The 20,598-nt window shown below is 35.0% G+C and overlaps 1 protein-coding gene across 1 annotated transcript in view; it reads left to right on the forward strand.

The window, feature by feature from the left end:
• The window catches only part of LOC120523403 (von Willebrand factor A domain-containing protein 3B-like), a 221,403-nt gene that overhangs the window by 44,488 nt on the left and 156,317 nt on the right, over nt 1-20,598 (forward strand). The window contains exons 7-11 of the mRNA XM_039744685.1: nt 5,787-5,956; nt 9,284-9,408; nt 14,230-14,340; nt 16,292-16,482; nt 19,171-19,325. Of these exons, the coding sequence (XP_039600619.1) occupies nt 5,787-5,956; nt 9,284-9,408; nt 14,230-14,340; nt 16,292-16,482; nt 19,171-19,325 (752 nt within the window). The remainder of the gene's footprint in view (nt 1-5,786; nt 5,957-9,283; nt 9,409-14,229; nt 14,341-16,291; nt 16,483-19,170; nt 19,326-20,598) is intronic.

Here is a 20,598-nt window from a genome sequence, read left to right on the forward strand (position 1 = left end):
TTCAAACCCTTTTAATTTTAATCCTCAGGGAAGACACAACCATTTTCAATGTTGAGATTAACTTCTGCTGTTAATTTCAAGACAAAGCCATTTTCAATTTTGAGATTAAATTCTGATGTTAATTTCATGTATGAGTTGGGCCATGTTTACATATTTGAATGGTCCTGGAATTGGGGTACATTTGTGTGTTTTTAAGGGCAGATTTTCCCATTCTTTCAAATAAAAGCTACACAAGGCATTGTTAAACAAACCACAATCACTACAATTGAGTCCTGAAGAAAAAAAAAATATTAGTGTGATTATTAAATATATTTATTAAGTATAATGCATATTGTGCATATTTTTGTTGATTAAACTGTAAAGAATAAACTGCATCTCAAGACACATGGTACTACATCACATTCAGAGGATATCGGAGATCAGATATCCCCTCACCTACCCATCTAGAGTGCAAATATAGAAAAAGAAATAATAGAGGGTTTATATGGTCATTATTGACACAAATACAGAGTACAGTGAAATTCTTGCATATGCTAATCAACATATAACAAACCTCCACTCTCTGACACCATGAAGCAATCACTCAGAAATACTCAAATATCCATAAAGTTAGCAAATATTCACCAACATCATCATAATTTAAACAGCCTTTTTCTGGTTTTAGTAATGTTAGCTGGTTGCCCTGGTTCTTGGCATTCTTTGGTGTGATGCTAATACTTTAATATCTGATATCACCTCCATCCACGACTTTAACAGATGTTCACTGTTCATCATGCTTAATTAAATAAGAATGACAATGATAAATTATTACCGGATTCTAAAGTACTTTCCTCATAAAATTTTTTTTTTTTCTAATTTTAAGTAAAATATTTCCTGTTGTGTGCTGGTGAGTTGGTCAGGATTCTTCCATTCTAACAAAATATTAGGCATGCCAACAGTGTAATGTAAACTAGGACAATCAATTATTCATTCAAAAATTCATTCAGTAGTATCCCATCAATGTACCCCAAACCTGATGGGAATTATTGGGGATCAATAAACAGGCAAAGGTTTTGTTACAATATAATCTAAGCAGGGGGCATTTTCAAAACGTCTGACCCAGTGGAGCTGGTGCCTGATGATATTTGTCACAAGTAGGATCCCTGTGCAGACACATTTTGGAGATTCTGAGTTGGGTGTGGCGCAGACACATTTTGGAGATTCTGAGTCAGGAGAGATGTGAGTGATGTACAATTTCAAGTTGAGTCAGACCATGTTTCACGCTTATTGAGGAAGAATGCATTTGTCTAATTCTGACTTTAATTGCAAGTCATGTTCCTGACGCTGTCTCAGTTTATCAACATGTGCACTGTTAACTACCTATATCTCTCTATTATATAAAAAAAAATCCTGCAACAAGATGAGACTTTTTGGAAGATTGAGTCCCATGAGTCGAGACTTTGGCCATGACATTTTTTCAAGTCCCGCACTCTCAACCATTTACAGCTAATGGCCCACGCCCACGCCCACGGTACTCTCACCTCTCATTCATGTGAATGATTTTGATAGACACAGTTCTTGCTTTCTTAGCTGTTATAAATTTTAACGTTTTCCTCACTTTAAGTTCCCAATTAAAGAAGACATATTTTGTCCAAATCTTATTAAAGAATTTCATCACAAAGGGTTATCAACAGTAAAAATAAGTACATGCACAATCCTAGCACCAAGAAGCGAGAAAGTCAAATGAGTTAGCGCCAAAAATGTCGACCGGTTACACATCAAATTGGTTAAATGCGTCCAAAAATGTAGAACGGTTACATGGCTTGGTTAAATACGCATCAATAGACTATGCTGAAACAGTTGGTGGTGATTGTGCAGAAGATAAAAACATCAACTTACAATATCCTGAAGAATATCTACAACTGTTAACACCATCCGGTCTTCCTCTGCACGAATTATGGTAGAAAGAAGGATGCATCCAAGAAAGCTAATGTAGTCCAACTTCAGGGGATAACATTAGACAACAAAGGAGATCTTGATATGCCATTCGTATTAAAACGTTTACAGTTTTCCGTTAGAATAGCTTTTGCAAAGACAATTTACAAATCTCAGAGCAAAACATTCGAAAAAGTTATTTTATTTAATAGAGAGAAAGAAAAAAAATTCAATTACAGGCAGTTATACGTTGCGTTGTCACGATGAAAGTCCAAACACAGAATCAAAATTCAATGATATTGATAAAAATTTAATAAAAAAAATGTTTTTACTGAAGTTTTACAGTAAAAGTGTAAGTTTAAAAAGTTTTTGCTTGTTAATTTCAAAGCCAAACAGAACAAAATCGTATTACACAACGAATAACTCTTAACGCAACATGAAACATAATTTACTTTCAAATTATTACATTTTACTATTTTTTAATATGGTTAATTACTCGCTGTCATGTAGAATAGTTAGTAAATTGTATATCCGCATCTCCATATGCAAGCGGCAGAACCGCAAAGAGGCTAGCGTGTAAAGCAGGCGTGGGGGTTGGCAAGCAAAATGAACAGGGGGCAAAGCCCCGTAGTAATTTATATGTTTGGCTTGATTAGTTGAGGGCTCATACCGCAAATGACTGCCAAATTGGTAAGACACTGGCAAAGGCCTCCTGTCCAACAGGTTACAGCCTGGGGCTATTTACTATACAAGACAGGACTAGGCTTCCCATTGATGGAAATTTCAAAGAGGACTGGCAGGAGGCCAGGGCACTGGTGCCCATTCACTAAGGGGCATCATGGTGTTGTCTCTCTAAGGCAGTGGTACTTAACCTGTTTTCCATGGAACCCATGGGTTCTGTGAAGACTTATAAGGGTTCCATAATGATTGTACAGGGTGGCCCATGAAAAAGTGGCACGCCTCCACCAAGACAACTGCATTAAATGATGAAGATAAAAATGATCAAATTTGGTACTCACATTTACAGAAGATGCTGAAAGTGATCTGTTTGTGTGTCAATACATCTCTGTGCCCGTTTCAGCCTGTTCATGTACACTTTTTGCACTCTCAGTGGAGGTGGGCACTTTTTCGTGGGCCATCCTGTATAAGCTGTAGATACTAGAAAAATTACTAATGATCAACAAATAGTCAGAATTTGACACCGATGACTCACCCGGCTCACCCATATCAGAAAGCAGAGGTTCTGCTGTCTGTCATGATATTTACTAAACTTATGTGTTGTTTGATGCAAGCAGTGTTATATTCTCTTTATGTCCGTTAACTAATCTGAATGTATTAAAAATGCTGCAGCTATTATTGTTATATTCATTTTATAACCAAATACAAGTAAACGGTACAAATAAAATTTTATTATTACACGCAGATGCTTGTTGGTTTTTGTAAAGTCACATTTTTGAAAAGGCTTTAGTTTATGATGATCTAAGAGCAGAAATAATTATATTCGAATCAAACAAAAACTGTGACTTTATGCAGTTCTTAAAAGATACACATTAGAACATGATGATGTTTAGCCAGCAGAAATAATTCAGCTTTTGAAAAAGTTTAACTTGTCACTTCAGGAAACACATAGACAATATTCAACAGTTATAACATAACAGAAGACTCAAAGAAGAAAATTAAATTTTGGATATAAGCAATTGAAACCAACTTCTTTGATAACTTGAAAACTTAACTGACCAAATGATTGACACAGAAAAGCGAAATGAATATGACAATTTTAACCAACTAAAACTAATCGTGATCGGTAATTCACAAAATGTCATTAGTTAAATTTGAAAATGATTTTTCTAAGTTAGAACTCAAGAGAAGGATTTTGTTTGTTCTTGGTCCATGTAATCTCAATGAACAAGTGCAGAATGACCTGTGAATGAAGAAGATATGCTGACTGATCTTTCTTCATACATTACGTTAAAAAAATTGAAGACTAGTTTACTTCTTGCTAATTTTAGATAATAAATCATAGTGAATGTTGGCTTTTAAGTAAGTAAGCATTTAGGATCATACTTATTTACTTCTGCATGCTTATGTGACAGCAGATTTTCAACTGTCACTACAATGAAAACAAAATATCAAAATAGGCTGAAGATCTAAGGGAATAGAAATCAGAGCTGTTACTTTGCAGGCCCCACCTTTTTAGAACATCTTAAAGCTGGAGATTTCTTGAACATCAGGGCCTGCTGAAGGAATTCTAACTTGATGTCCCTGGAGTAAAGAATTAGATGGTAGTGACATGGGAGTTAAAGAGCAGAAGGTTCAGAAATAGAGAGATAGTGAAAGATTGGGAAAAAGAGAATCAGAATATGACAAGAGGAGTCTGTGGTACTGATGTGCGAGTGGGCAGACCCCTCACCCGATGGCCAATCTGGGTAAAACATTTGCTTATGCGGTTAAAGTTTAGTTTCAGGGTTGTTCTTCTGAGTTTATTTTCTGTCCTCCAGGTGTTTAACGCTCCTTTGTATCCTACTTTTAACTAACACACCTTTTTTGAACTAATTTCTGCCATGAGAAACCCCTTGTATAAAACTAAATATGATCATTTTCAACTTTGTCTTTGCTATTGGGTTGACAGAGTATGTTGTCTTCATGCTTATGCTGAATTAGTTTCATTCATGTTACACTGGCAAACTGTGGAATTAAGCTAATTTTTAAAAAAATATTTACATCCAATTATTCATGTCAATACAAGCATGTGCACTTTAACACATGTTCTCCATAATCTACACTCATTGCTGTTAACTGCTATAAGAAGGAATTCTTGAATGGGGTTGCAAAGTGAACAGAGAATTATTTAGAAGTTGCTCATCATGCCCCCCACATATAAGGCCAATCCTATAACTTAATTTTGACCTAAAAATATTTAATAATCATATCTTTCAAACATCAAAATAAAGCAGAAGACAGGTTAGAAAGTGGAAAATCAGCAAAATACATTATATCTTATTATTATGATTATAAATGCATCTGGTTTAATGGATGCCTGTCCTTTATGAGTCAGGGTTGGTGACTGTGTGCATATATGTGCTGATGCTCCATATCTGCAACGTACCTATTGCTGCCAGAATAGAGTCCGGCAAACCCGAACTGGATTAGATCTGTCAGATGCTAAAAGCATTTTTATTTAGAATCCAAGTTTACTTGAATTGGAACAAAAGTTAATTCCCATAATTTGCTTTTCCAAAGAGTGAAAGAAATTGAAAGATATTTATGTTGTTGAGTCTTTATATTAGTTCTTGATGTCTGATGCCATAGCCCAGTATCTTTGATATAATATAAGTTTCTCCACATCCCTTGACAGAGCAGCAGTCCATTACACACCACATCCAGACTATTATTCATCACTCACAAGGGGCCACTTTGGAACTGCCAAGGCCACAATTTTGTGTGTCTTATTTTGTGGGATTAACTTGCTAAATTCTGATTTTTGCTTATGCATTCTAATATACTGTAGATTAACACTAACACAATGATGTAATTATGAGTAATTACAAAGGTTGCTTTTGTTAAATTCTTTTTAGTGGAATGTCACCATTTTTGTTCATAAGAAACTCTTTTTCTGTATGCTGGTGCATGGATACTGGCTTTCCAGTACATTAAATATGTCTATAAACCTAGCATAACTAGTTGTTATGAAGTATACTGTTTATTAGGATTCATTCACACTTAGAATGTTATATGACTCACCTGTTACTAAGAGAATGTCTTTTTATTATTTGTGGGCTAATCCTGTCTCTAATAAGAGTGCATTAGTGTATCTTTATAAACAAATTTCTGACAAGCTATAATTAGGAGTTTTTTTTGCAATGTGTCTGTAGGTCGAAGCAATTTACATCTTTGTAGTTGGTGATATTAAAGAAGCTGCAATGGAGAGTCTCCGAAAAAACTTGGTTAATTGTCAATGCCCTGTCCATATGGTATCATTCAATGCAAAAAATGAAAGCACAATGAAATTCCTAAAAGACTTAACACATTTGACAACTGGACGGTAGGTTATATATTTTTTTTAACTCTTTTATTCTGTATATAGGAGATTGCGTTTGAGATATATTTAGATAGTGGGGCGCATTCTTTGTAAAGTGTGCATGCTCTTTTATGTTGTTAACCTTTCTTTGGTGGTCCAAGAATATACTGTCCAAGAAACATCCAACCGTCCAATCATTTTCTGAACGTACTTTTCCAAACTATTGTTGCACTTTGGCAGAGCCTGTCATAGGTGCATTGAGAAGAATGAGTGAACTGTATCTGGACAGCAGGCCCCAGTCACTTTCAAACATGGTCTCACTCATAGTAGGCAAATCAGAGTTCCCATTTAACCTTACGTGTGTGTTTTTGACTTCCAGAGAACACTGGTGTTCCTTGAGAAAATCTCCACATAGAGGAAACATACAAACTCCATACACTGATCTGCCTATGAATCAGACCCTACATATAGCAATCCTAACCACTGTGTTACCATGCCTTATATTTGACCGATACAGAAATTTCATGTGTGTGCACTGCCGTGAACAGGCAGTCTGTAACGTGCCTAATACTCCTTGTTGCTGCAACAAATTATTTCACCCTGTGATCTGTGTACTGTATAAATAGCAAGTGGATGGGCCAATTATTTTAATTAGGAATAGGACACCATAGTCTGGAAATACTGCACTGGATTCATGGTATTTTCCAAGCAGTTTCTTAATTACCCATAATTATAGTAATATAATAATAATAATAATAATACATTTTATTTATACAAGGCGCGTTTCTGAGAACTCAAGGACACCGAACAAACAATAAATAAATAAATAAAAAGACACATTATAAACAACTTAAAACACCAGAAAAAAACAAGATATAAAAATTAAAACCCAACAAAGCCACTGTAATCCTAAAGAAAAAGCCATTTTAAAAAGATGCGTTTTAAGGTTACATTTAGAGGTTGAAAATGATTTGATGTTTCTAAGCTCAGTAGGTAATGAATTCCAGAGTTTGGGAGCAGAAAAGCTGAATGCTCTGCTCCCCATGGAGGTTAGACGGGCAAGAGGGACGGTCAGGTGGATGGAGGAAGAGGATCTAAGGTTACGGGAGGGAATGGCAACATGAAGAAGGTCAGACAGATATGGAGGGGCAAGGTTATGAATGGCCTTAAATGTTAATAGCAGAATTATGTAAGCACCCACACTACCAATCAGCTTCCACTACTGATTCAGTTTCACCAAGACTTGTTTTGTCTGGTTGATGTATTTTATATGGAAAGTTATTAATTATATGGTTATATACTCCTTTCCTTCTGCTTTTTCTGATAATCCTGCTAGTTTGTATTTTTTAATGTGAAAAAAATATAAAATTGTTTTTGTTAATTTCTCTATGTATCTTTTTTGTTTCTTTGGTGCCATTGTAAATTTAATTTCTAAATTTCCTTTGTGATTAACACTTAGCTGTTCTGCCACACAAAGAGAGAACAGGCAGGTTTTTATTAAAAAGAATTGGGTGAAGAAATGTTGTCAAAAGGTCACACAAGATTCATTAACCAAAAATCAAACCAGTCTTTCATCTTGCCTAAATATAGTTTTAAAAGTCAAAGTCAAGAGAATCAAAGCACTAAGTCTTTAGCCAGAAAATCGTTATTCAAAAAGCCCACATAACACAAACTTGGATAACCAGGAAGCCTTCCTCCAGAACTTTATACCTAATTATCGCTGACATTAGACACTGCGTACTTCTGGTTGTCCAAGCCTAGCAATGTTGTAGTCAATTCAGCAAAATGGCAGCCCTTATCATAAAGCAATTTGGCATCACAGGATAACGTTGAAAGTGCTTGGCAAAAACTATCATCAGAAATAGATTCTAAATATTTCAGTACCACAGAGTGAAATAGAATATCCAGAAAAATGTAAAATAAAGTGAAAAAGAATTTAAAACCAAAACCAGATTGTATAAAATTATAAATTCTGTTGAGTTAAAGTAGCCAATCACATTTTTGTACACAACTCATTAATTTTTTCCCAATCTTTAAAAACAAACAATGTTTACTCCTAAACTTCTCTAAAGTAAAACGTTTGTTGATAATGTGAATCCTAAATTTTAGTGAGAAATAAAAAAAACACTACAAACATTACAAACTAAGAGCAGAGGCACATGTAAATCATTGGATATTCAATTAGCAAAAAGTACAAACTGCAGATAAACAAACTACTTTAAAAGGCACACGTGCAAGCTCTGTTTTACAAACTTACCCATTATTTGAGTTGAGCAAGGAAGGGTCAGCACACTTTTATCTAACTGGAAAACAAGACTGAAATTGTTATGTTCTTAAATTGTGCAGGTGAAACAAGAAAAGGAGGCTTTTCAGTGTGTGTGTGTGAGTTCAGAGACATGAAAATAAATAAGTTCTTTAAACTATGAAAATATTATATTAGAAATGCTACTTTTTTACTTTCTCGTATACGAAGCATAGGGAAAATATTGTAATCGTCCAAAGATTCAACGTTGAGATTTTGATGAATCTCAATGTTTTAGACCTCCCTGACTTTCTCGTATACAAAGTGTAAGGAAGGTATGGGAATCCTCCAAAAAGTCCATTTCGAGATTTTGATGAATCTCGACATTTTAGACCTCCCTGAGTCCGAAAATACCATTTTTGAAATTATGTGCGTGTGTGTGCGTATGTAAACACGATAACTTGAGTACGCTTTCACATCCAAAACCAAATTTTGCATACAAGTATTAGGTACTAAACATAGATTTCTATTTCAGTTAACCGGAAGTGGTACTTTACCTTTAATTCATGCAGCTGCAGAGTCCAATTTATTCATGTTTACTTTTATAATAATTGTTCAATATATTATTAATTTGATTTTATTTGTTCTTGATGGTTAATATACATAATATTAAAATATAATCATTGACTTTCGGTTTACTCCTTAAATATCCATCCCCATATCTGAGTATATGAGAAAGTCTAGGGGAGACCACTCCCGATGTTTATTGTCACAAATTGACTTTTAAAAATATACATACAAAATTAATATGTAGTTTTATGGTTATGGTTGTCTTTTGGGATGACAGACACAGTAATTTTCATATACCTTATGGCTATTAGTACATTTTTGGAATCAATATAAAATAGTGCAATTATTTTTTGTCTGTTATCTGCTATTATTTTCTTCATTCTGTTATCACTGCCTTTTTCCTATTTCCTCTTTAGTGCAAGAATGTGAATAATGAATGCAGGCTTGATGAAATATGTTGTTAATTGTTTTCTCTATTTCATGTTTTGGTCATCATTTTATTTATTTCTAATGTATTTAAATAAAAAAATTCCTTTAAGATTCCATGCCTTTGCTGAAATAATCAATCACAGTGATGCTATTCTGCCACTTGATTTTGCTGGGAGTAACGTTCAAGATGAAGGCATCTTGACACAAAGGCAACCTGTTGGAGGCGTCCCTCAAGGTACTAATATTTCTTTTTCTTGTTTTCCTGCATAAAATATATTAGTTTAGTTACTTTGTTGTCATGTGTCTAAATGAATTATTATTTGATATTGCCCCACATAAAGCAAGAAAACATACATAATGCACAAACTAGCTTCTACAACATGCTGCTTTCTCTGTTACTGTCAAGAGAGGTCCAGAAGCTGAGCACAAGCTCACATGCGACAGCTCAATTTTGTGATCGTATCTGTTTTATTTTGCAAGATTTAGAATACCCGCAGTGGGCTAGCGACCTGTGCAGGGATTGTTCTTGCTTTGCACCTGCTGCTTGCTATAATAGGATCTAGCTTTCCTGTGTGATATCCTGGATAAATGGGATTGAAAAGTGGCATATTTGGAATCCTGGATCAATAGATAAGCTAATAATGGAATTTTGAAATATAGTCCTTTAATTTAAAACATGATGTTCTAAACTGTAATTCTGCTTACTGTGTCAAATATACCATCTTTGGTCTTTTCTCTGCTTCATTTATTTGGCGAGGCCAAACATTATGAAGGTCAATAATGAATACAAGACAATACTGAATTAGGCATGCAAAACAATGAATAGATGTGTGGGTGGGAGATTAATGCAAATTATTAGAAGGGAAAATGAGAAAAGAAAGCATTTATTTCTTAAAATTAAAAGAAACCTTGAAACCTTACTTATTATATCATTCAGATGACATGACTTGCAGATTTTGGACTTTAATTCACAAAGGTGGAAAATCAGATTTTAGTGGTATTTTAAGTAAAGAAATTCTTCTGGATTTTGCTTGAAATCCAAAGTCAATACTGAATAACTGTACATTATATGCATTACTGCATTAAATCAATTGTTTTAGTTTTTTATTTTCTTTTTTGAATTTGTTTTTCATGCATTATTGAGGGCAAGCGTGATAAAAACAATTTGGTCCTGTTCATGACATAAGGTGATTAACTAACTAAATAGTGCTACCTTTCTGCAGACCCAACTATAAAAAACATATACTGTGCGTCTCTGTCAGATATACTGTACTATTATGTTGAGGGTTTCTTTGGAGTTTAACTTTCTGTGAAAGGCACCATGTCAAATAAATATTGAGTATCTAGACAATTATTAATAGTTTTTTTAGTAATGGTTTCTGGCAGTATGGATTACATATTTTAGTGTCTAGCACCATAACAGTTAATGATACTTGTAATACTTTATCTGAATGGATATTTCTACATTAATGGCAGCACAAAGGCATAACATTTTCCACCGCTATCTTAATGCGATAAAGTTCTGAGTTCATATTCCAGCCTAATTACTCTTTTTGTCATGTTTTCACATGTCTGAGTGGAATTTTCGCCAAGGTACATTGGTTTTTTTTTTAGATCTATAATGTTATTGCAGATCAGAACTGAAGAAGTGTGAGTGATTGCTTTCTGCGATGGATTGGCGTTTGGCGCAGACCTAGTTCCTGTATTGCTCTGGCATATGCCACTGAGATATATACATTGGTTTCCCGTAACCCTTAAATGGGTTAAGCAGATTTGAAAACTGAGCAAGGAGGAGCCAAATGATTTGTTTGGCGTTTGGTAGGTGGGGCAGTTCAGCCACTAGACAGAACAGGAATTGTGTCGATCTGCATAGGAAGGCCCACATGGGCAGCAGGTCTGTTGATTCTTGTCTCTTTATACAGTATATGCAAATATTTTTTCTGTATTTTATCCTCCTTTGTGTTATTTTTGTAATAAAAACATATTTTTTACATTTGGCTTCGCTGGAGTTACTCTGATTAGAGGGATTCCATAAGTCCACACATTAACTTTGCTCTCCAACCTTCCAGCCTGCGCTATGCGTCAGCAACTTTGCATCTATACTGCACGCGTATGTGGATTTCAATTTCACCAAACAACAAAACTTTTAATTCTCGCAGATAGGAGTCTTGATTGGGAAGAAACTCTACTTTTCCCTGATGGCAACATAAATTAAACATTTTACAAGTCTCTGACTTAAAGTTTAAAGCCAAGCAATATCTACATACTTTTGAATTTTGATTCTGTGTTTGGAACTACATCGTGACAACACAACGTATAACTGCCCGTGAGTGAATTTCTCTCAACAAGAAATGTGTCTGACAATAGTATTCACACATATGGAAATGATTGAACTGTGTGCGTGGTTATATGGGCAAGATGTTTCCAAATCTCTTTGCAAAAGCTCTTGTCTCGCAGGGCTTGAAATTTTCTCTCGTGGATTTCACTCTTATCAAACAACAAATCTTCCTCACAGATATGCCTATTTTATTGGGAATAAACACTACTTTTCCCTGATGGCAACACTAATTAGACAATCTAGAAGTCTCCTAATAAAAGTTTAAATTTGAACTATATATTCGATCTCTTTTTGCTGTTCCGTTATTTCACTGAGTAATAATTTCTGTTTGTGTGTGCTAATGCGATCTTTACTATCATTTTTTTGAGACTTTCGAAATTTTCATACTTCCATTATCTCTAACCTGCTTTACATGTGTACCACACCAACGTTTTTGAATTCTTTACGACATTCTACTTTGTCATCTACTCTTTGTCTTTTATCTCTGGCCCCGGGTGTGGTTAAATCTCTTGGCAAAAAGTCTCGTCTTGCGTGACGTGAAAGTGTCTCTCTGAGAAAATCACGTCTCATCTCCTTCTAAGATTGCTTTTTTATAATAGAGAGATATATTGGTAAAAATTAAAATAAAACTGATCTAAACATCATTGTGCACTATATACAAGAAGGAAATACAGTACTTCATTTACTATTGAGCTGAGTTGATTCCTATTGAAAGCAGAAGTTGCCAGGCTTTTATCAGTTGGAATAATCTAATTTTTGCAGTCCAGCCTGTAGCTGATTTGCAAAGGCTTAAATTTCACTGCTTGTCGAAGACCCTATATTCCCTTAATAGCAATACAGAAAGCTTTAAACTCCCATGTTGGAAAAAACTGATTTATTATCACACTTTCGTTGTAAACAATTAAGTCACACCAAAGTGATAGGGTATAAGCATAAGTACCAGTACTACAGACTGTATATATTATTTGAAAAACAGTGAGTGGTGGCTGGTAGCATGTACTATACATGTGCAACAAGTCATATAGAAATTTTTGTAATTTTGACATATTTAATATATTCATAATTCCACTCTGACCTTTATCTGAAATAAGCGGGTTTGATATTGGTTGGAGTAATCCTGTAATAATCGTTGAATTGTGATCATTTTAAGTTGGCACCTTACTTTTTGACATTGATCTTGACTGCTTATGAGTAAACCAAATAAATAACAAGGTTTCTAGTTCTCTCCATACCACTCTTGTCAAAATGCTACCTATGGCAAGTCTCACAGCCTACCTGTGTTCAGTAGTTCAAATGCGTAAGAAACTGTATTATGTGTTTATAATTTGTAAGCCACTTCTGTGACAAATTAAAATGTAAAATATGTTTCGGTATCAGGTTTTTCAATGATTAAGTCAAGAAGAATTTATTATTCCTAAAGAAAATTTGTTTGCAGCAGGAATGTCTAAATATTAAACAGTTTTCCACAGACCCTATAAAACATGGTACAATAGATTAATTTACAAAAAAGTGTAACAGATAATAATCAAATGCTAGATATAAATATATAATAAAGTAAGTTAAAATTTATCAAGGATTCCTACACAAAGTATTCCTCCTATATGGTGTGATGACTTTAATATTTCATCAAGGGCTCTTATTATTGAAAATGCTTGTAACTGAATAAAAACATGTTATATCAAAATCTGGCTAATGGAGCAGACCAGATGCCTTGTCTGATGCTACCCTTCTTAGTTCACTTGCACAACATGCAAGAGGAACACTGACCTTACTTAACCTAACCCCAGAACTCAGAGATGCAAATGATGTGCAGTGTCACAAAGTGTGAAGAAGGATATTACTGAGTTAAAAGGGTGGGAAGGCGATAGGGGCATGTTGAAGAGAAACAGACTGAGGTGATTTGGGCATGAGGAGCAAAAAGCAGAGAATGACTGGGCATAGAAGTGCACAAAGACAAAGAAGAAGGGGATGAGGTCAAGAAAGAGGCCAAAGAAGATGTAGTTGGCAGTGGCCTCAGATGATGTGAAAAGAATGGGTCTTCCCACTAAAGTATGAACAGGACCGTGGAGAAAAGAGATTTGGGCTGAGACACGTTAATCCGAGTAAACCCATACAACGTCCATTAAAATGGTAATGATGTTATGATGACAAAAACAGCTATAAATCTATCACCATTGAGTCTTGTGAAACTTAACTTAAAGGCAGCAATTCAGACTTTAGAAGAAGAGGATGGTTACTGTCTGCCAGAACAGGGATAACTTGTTTCTAACCTGCACATGATACAACTCAGTGAGGGCAGAGCATTCATTTGAGTAGTAGGTAAAATCCAAGTTTATTCTTTTTTATGAGTTAAAACACTCATACCAGCAGTCAAAAGTAGAAAAATGGGGAAATATGTATGGGAAATGCCATCACAAAGCAGATCAGACCTAAATATACACAATAGCTTTCGTGTTTCACTTTGGTTTGACCACACCTGCCTGTCTATTTTCCGAACCCAACACCATTTTCAGAATAAGTGGATGGTGAAGACATATCATTAGAGATTTCCAGAGAGTAAAGAATTTGCATTTCTATTTAAACAGTTAATCTGAATTAAAATCATAATGTTAGGTCTATTTAAATGGTAAAGTACTCAAGTCAAGTCATGTTTACTGTCATGTGTAAGTAGTACAATGAAAGGCCAAGTCATTATGTATGTTTTTCTTCTCCTTTCAGGGGCTGGAGTTAGAGAAGATGTGTTTCTAATATGGCAAGAAATAGAACAAGCCAAAAAAACTTTACAGAAAGTCCAGTCTCTTATATTGGCAACAACACGATCAGCAGTTGGTAAGTTTTTTATTTAGTATTAGTATGGTCATTAAACAATTCATTTTGCACATTCCTTGTGTAATCATTTCTTGTATGTACCATACCTTTCCAGTCATTACTTTAAAATTAGTTCAACCAACTTGTTAAGGGTAAATTATCCACAGACACTGGGAAGTTTTTCTTTACACAGAGAACCACAGACAGACAGTAGGACTTTAGTGACTTTCAAAGCTAGATGTATAGTTATTTTGGAAGTATTAAGTGGTATGCTTTGTTGGGCTGAATGGCCTGTTCTTGTCGAGATAGTTCTGATATTCTCAAATACAGTCTAAATTTACAGGAGACGAGATCCTATCCTTACAACAGCATTTTTTTCCGGGGAAAAAAACAGACGACAGGATGCCAGGATACTTGGGTGAATGTGGAATTGCATATTAATGTAACCTGAATGTATTTGGTAATGTATGGAAACTAGTTGGAATACTCAGAGAAAAACCTACGCAAACGCTAGGAGAACATCCAGACACTGGGGAACTAAGCTGATTCCCAGTTCCAGGGCTACAGGGGTTGAATTATGAGGAAAGATTAAAAGAGCTGAGCCTATACAGTTTAAAGAAGATTAAGAGGTGACTTGATTGAAGTGTTTAAAATTATGAAGGGAAATAATACAGTGGATCAAGATGGATACTTTAAAATGATTTCATCAAGAACACGTGGACACAGTTGGAAACTTGTTAAGGGTAAATTTCGCACAAACATTAGTTTTTCTATACACAAAGAACGACAGACACTTGGAATGGGCTACCAAGTAGTGTGGTAGACAGTAAAACTTTAGGGACTTTCAAAACTCGACTTGATGTTTTTTTGGAAGAAATAAGTGGATAGGACAGGCGATTTTTGTTGGGCTGAATGGCCTGTTCTCGTTCTAATTAACATGCGGGTGCTATCAGCTCTGCTGTTCCTCACTGACACTATGTGGGTTATTAGAAAAAGCACCTGCACCCACAAATGTATAAAGGAGTCCGAGTAGATCAGAAAGAGAAGGGGAAAAAGAATGGAGAGAACTGGGAAATCGAGTCAATGCAGTGTAAAGGAGGCAGAGCAGTTGGTGGTCCCATAAGGGAGTGAGAAGAATGGTGGTCCAGGAGTAATTCACTCCTGTTGAGTAATTTGAAGGAGCAGGGGTGACTGTGTGCCCCAGGGGTCCTTTTTGACTGAAGGTCAGTGGCAGGAGGATGGAGGTCTGCCTCCAGAGTGTCCCAGCATTGGCAGACTGAGGTGGCTGGGATGACATCTGGAGAGAGGACTGTGGTTGCAGCAACTCAGTCCGGTTGAGAAGACCTGAAGGGTGAAAAGAAGACAAAAGATGACTTGATGTTTGTTTTATTCTTGGATTTTAACTTATTTAAGGGACTTATTTATTGATGAGTGATCTTCACAAATGAACTATGTTTTATGGCTTATTTATTGAAAAACTGCACTGCACTTTATTTATTTAGACACGGTATAATAAACTGCACTGCTCTTTTGATGCATCAACTTTGCTTGTTTATTTGTCCTCATTGCCCTAGCAATCCTGGTCATGACTATTGATGTCTCTGGTTCAAGAAGATGCCAGGACTGCAGGCACTCAGGACATCACAGTAATATTTTAAAAAAGTATCATTTTTGCATGGAGTATTCCTTTAAAAATAAAACTCATGGTCAGATACTGTTGGTTGAATGTAAATGTAAACAAGAAGATTGTTAAGAAACCAGCTTGTTTATATTCAAAACAGTGTACAATCATGCACAAGGAAAAAAACGGAAAAAAATAAAAATAATTAAAACACTATTTCAGCTGACTAAGCCAAATAATATTTTAACTTTTTCAATGGTCATGAGTAGTAGTTTTTAAATCAGTCTAGACTTTTATATTATATTAAATAATCTTTAGAAAAATTTATGTACATTTTTTTCTTAACCCAAGCAGTGGCAAAAGATCGTGAAACTATCCCAATGGAGGCATGCCTAAGCTCCAAACTTTGGCTGCAGAAATATGGCTTGAAGGCACAGAAGGTCTCTTTTTATGATGCATTTGCTGATTGTGCTTTTCGCCATTCTGATGGAATTGTTGAAATAAAATGTAAGCCACTTGAAAGAGAACTGCAGAGTGATGCTGTAAGTAGCTACCAAATAAATAAAAGGAGAATATTTATTATGTGTCAATATACAATTTGTCTTCTTTTAAAACACAAAAATTAGGAACTAGATGTTTTGATATTAATGATGTAGAATTGAATAGAATTAGTACATGTGTTCCTTATCCAATGTTAGTTTCTTCCTTGCACCTAATGCTGCCATTGGATCAACACTCAAGTAATCCTTCAATGGAAAATGACAAATGGATGGACAAACTTGGTTTTTCAAAAACATTTTTTTTACATCTTCAGATAATAAAATTTAGAGACAGAAACATTCAGTAAAAATTACATTTTAGATCCTTCATCCACCCATATCTCTCTATTATATAAAAAATCCAGGGACAAGACAAGACTTTTTAGCCTGGGATGAGATGTGACTTTTTCAGAGAGATACTTTCAAGTCCCATGAGACGAGACCTTGTGCCAAGAGATTTAAACATGCCCGGGACCGCAAATAAAAGACAAAGAGTAGATGACAAAGTATAATGTTGTAAAGAATTCAAAAATGCAATACACATGCAGAGCAGGTTAGAGATAATGAAAGTACTAAAATTTGAAAGTCTAAAAAAAATGATAGTATAGATCGCATTTGGACAAACATATGGAAATTATTACTCGGTATAATAACGGAACAGCGAAAAGAGATTGAATATATTGTTCGGATTTAAACTTTAAGTCAGAGACTTGTAGATCGTCTAATTTGTGTTGCCATCAGGTAAAAATAGTGTTTCTTCCCAATGAAGAAGCGTATCCACGAGAATTAAAAGATTTGTTGTTTGGTGAAAGTGAAATACATATACGCGAGAGGCACAGATGTGAAGTAGCTGGCACGTAGTGCAGGCAGGGGGGATGGCGAGCCCCATAGTTTTTTCAGTAAAACAGTTTTCATGAAAACAGTGGGCACAAGGCATGAACCAACCCATCTATTTAGCTGGTGCATTGCAAGCCATATTCCCACACATATCAAAACTTAATTTAAATTAGGCTAATACTAGAATTTCCAATCTATCCAGATGTAATGCATTATTAATGTGTTTTTAACAGGAACAGCAGTCTGTAAAGAAAGGGCTTTTATTCTCATACAAAGTGACAAGGGGTAAATACTTCAATAAATTACAGGTCTATCCCATTGGAATTAACTACTGTATATAATACGGTATAAGCTGTGTGCTATAGTTGTGGGCCCAGGTTTCCTACTTTTTCTTGCAAATACCACTCTTATCTCTCCAAATTCAAATTAGTAAATGAGTAGTTCTTTATTTGGCCTGCCTCAAAATTTACATGCTCCATCAGAAACAGATAACATAAAAACACATTGTAAGACAATAAAACAAATTATTATGTTAGTGCAAGACCTGGATCTATATACACAATATAATAATGCTATAATACAATAAAAAATACTTTCCCCATGTTATTATGTTTGTTTTATCTGGCTAGGGTGAAGACAGGCACAATAAGTGCAGGTATTATACATTTTGAAGGCAATGGTCAATGAGCTCCAGTAGAAGCTGAGCTGATGACTAAAGGTGTTTTAGGAGAACACAGCATGGAGACAATGAGCAGCATTAATCATAATTTTGCCATCATAACATTTTTTGTATTTGCATTTCCCTCCAGTGATTCCAGGTCCAAGCCTGTGATATAGCAGACCTTCTTGAGCATTCTATTCAATCACAGAAATAGTGTTACTTCCCCAACAGACCACATTATAAAACAGTACACTGACTACAGTGGACTGTAAGAACATCCCCCATAACTTCTCATACACATCAAAGAATCTTCAGGCTGTGGTTCTGTACCTTCAGGCACCGGCACTGGGCCTTTTTGCATATTATGCCTCCGTTAACCACTCAATCCAGTTTACTGTTCAGATCAACCCTCATATGTTTATGACTTTGCAACATCTCTTCCTCCTCCCTGCAATGGTGACTCCAACACCAACACCCTTGTGTTGTTAATGTTTAGTTTCAGGTAGTTCTCCTATGTAGCTCATGACAAAATCATCCACTGTTTCTCCAATTACTACACATCCCCGTTGTTGATGCAACTTACAGTAGAAGAGTCAACAGAAATCTTCTGTTGATGACATAAATAGGGGCTCTTTTAAATGCTCATATATACCAGTGAAACTCTTACTCCTAGTTTGATGTCCTCTCCTGCATACATTCTACCGAAAATAGTCTCCATGCATTCTGCTGACCTCCATGATGCCAGCTACTGGATAGGAAATGTCCCTAGAATGCTCCAATGGCCAATACCCCTAGTTATACTAGATACCAGCTAATACAGAATTTATATAGAAGTTCACTCTTTATTTAAAGTCCTTTATTTGAAGACTTGACCTAACCAAGTTACCTTATGTCATATAATGGAAACCACACATCACTGGCCCTATCTCTTGGCTAAAACCTATTCTGAAATTATACTAATAAACAGTAATTCAATTACAATAGTTTTTCATTTCTAAATATTTTGGCAGTTTACTTTTCGGATAATTTCCTATCATGCTAATATTTCTTTTACGTTCTGATTTTAATTCTATTGCATATTGTTAAATATGTATGCTAAAGTCTTGATTATATCTTCATTAATTATAAGTTGGACGGACATTTCAGTTACTGTATGCATATTGTTAACTTCACAAATTTATTGTTCATTTTAGGTGAAAGGGAATAAACTAATCAATGCAAAATACTGTGATAAATTTGCTCACACACTGTGGAAAGATGGTTCGTTGGTCCATATTTATATTACGGCTGAAAAGTGCAGCTGGTATGAAACCATGATGAAGACAGTTATTGATACTCTACAAAAAAGGTGACTTTTGCTTTAAGCCATTAATCAAATATCAGTCATACACATACAGCATATAATTTAGACTCGTGAAACATACATTATATTCCAACATACCCAAAGAAAGCATGACATTTGCCAGCCTCATTGTATCCATTGTTAACCATGCAGGATCAGTATAAGAACAGCACGTAAGTTTCATTATTTGTCAAGGTAATTTCAAAGTAGAAATTAAGCTACGTCAAAGATAAAACATAGTTTAGATACAGCATAATCTGGGAAATGAAAGTGGAAATTAAGATGTAATGTGAGAAAATACTAGAGGCTATGACAAGGCCTATTTATGAATTTGGAGAAAACTTTCAGATAAAATTAGAAAAAACTAAAAGAACTGTTGATTCAGATGGAAGATGACTAGAAATAGAGAATTATTTAACTTAACATGTTCTAGACAGGCAATAATTAGGAATAAGAAACATGCCAGAAATTTGGAAATGGTGATGATGGAAGTTATGGAAATGCCAAAAAGAAGTGAAAGTGAGAGAGGACATACTGAAGTATGTATCACCTCCATCAAATCAAGCTATAGTAGTGCATTCTGAGGAATATTTAGACTTCCTTTGAATACAGTGATAGGGGCATGGACACAGTGCAAATGCTTTAAATAAGCAATCAGTAGGACACACTTCTACAGAGGGTAGCAAAGTGCAATGTAGAAATACGTTAAAATAAGTTGAGAAATGGAAAGTTCAACTCTCCTGCTTGGTAAGTTGCTTCTTAAACGTAATGCTGTCAAGCAACAGATTTTAATGGATACAGACAGATGCAAGTGTCATCTTGTCATGAATGTGTTTTGAAACCTTTCTGTACAGAAGAAGAAGCGTCTCAGAGACATTCACTGTAGTAAAGTTTCAAACTATTTTCATTATATTTAACATGTTATACAGACACATTTTACATGTAAAGATTTTATGTAAAGTTGAATACCATTATGTGTGAAACACATCAAAAGCCAACAAAAACAAAGTTGTCAACATTTTTAACTATACACAAATATCACTTTGGCATAGATGTGCAAAATGTCTGAACCATTCATTCAATTAAATATCTAACTCTTTCCAATAATTGAAGTAAAATTAAAGTACAAAGTGAGATTGATAGGTGAGAAGGTGGGTAAATAGGTAGGCGGTATTTCTGTTTAAAAGATTTAATTTAGATTGTGGATATTAGTCACAAATCAGGAAAGAACAATAACAGAATTTCAAAGCCATTCAAGACATCTTTGATTCCGCTCTTC

The sequence above is a fragment of the Polypterus senegalus genome, chromosome 2 (assembly GCF_016835505.1).
Source record: "Polypterus senegalus isolate Bchr_013 chromosome 2, ASM1683550v1, whole genome shotgun sequence".
NCBI classification, from domain to species: Eukaryota; Metazoa; Chordata; class Cladistia; order Polypteriformes; family Polypteridae; genus Polypterus; species Polypterus senegalus.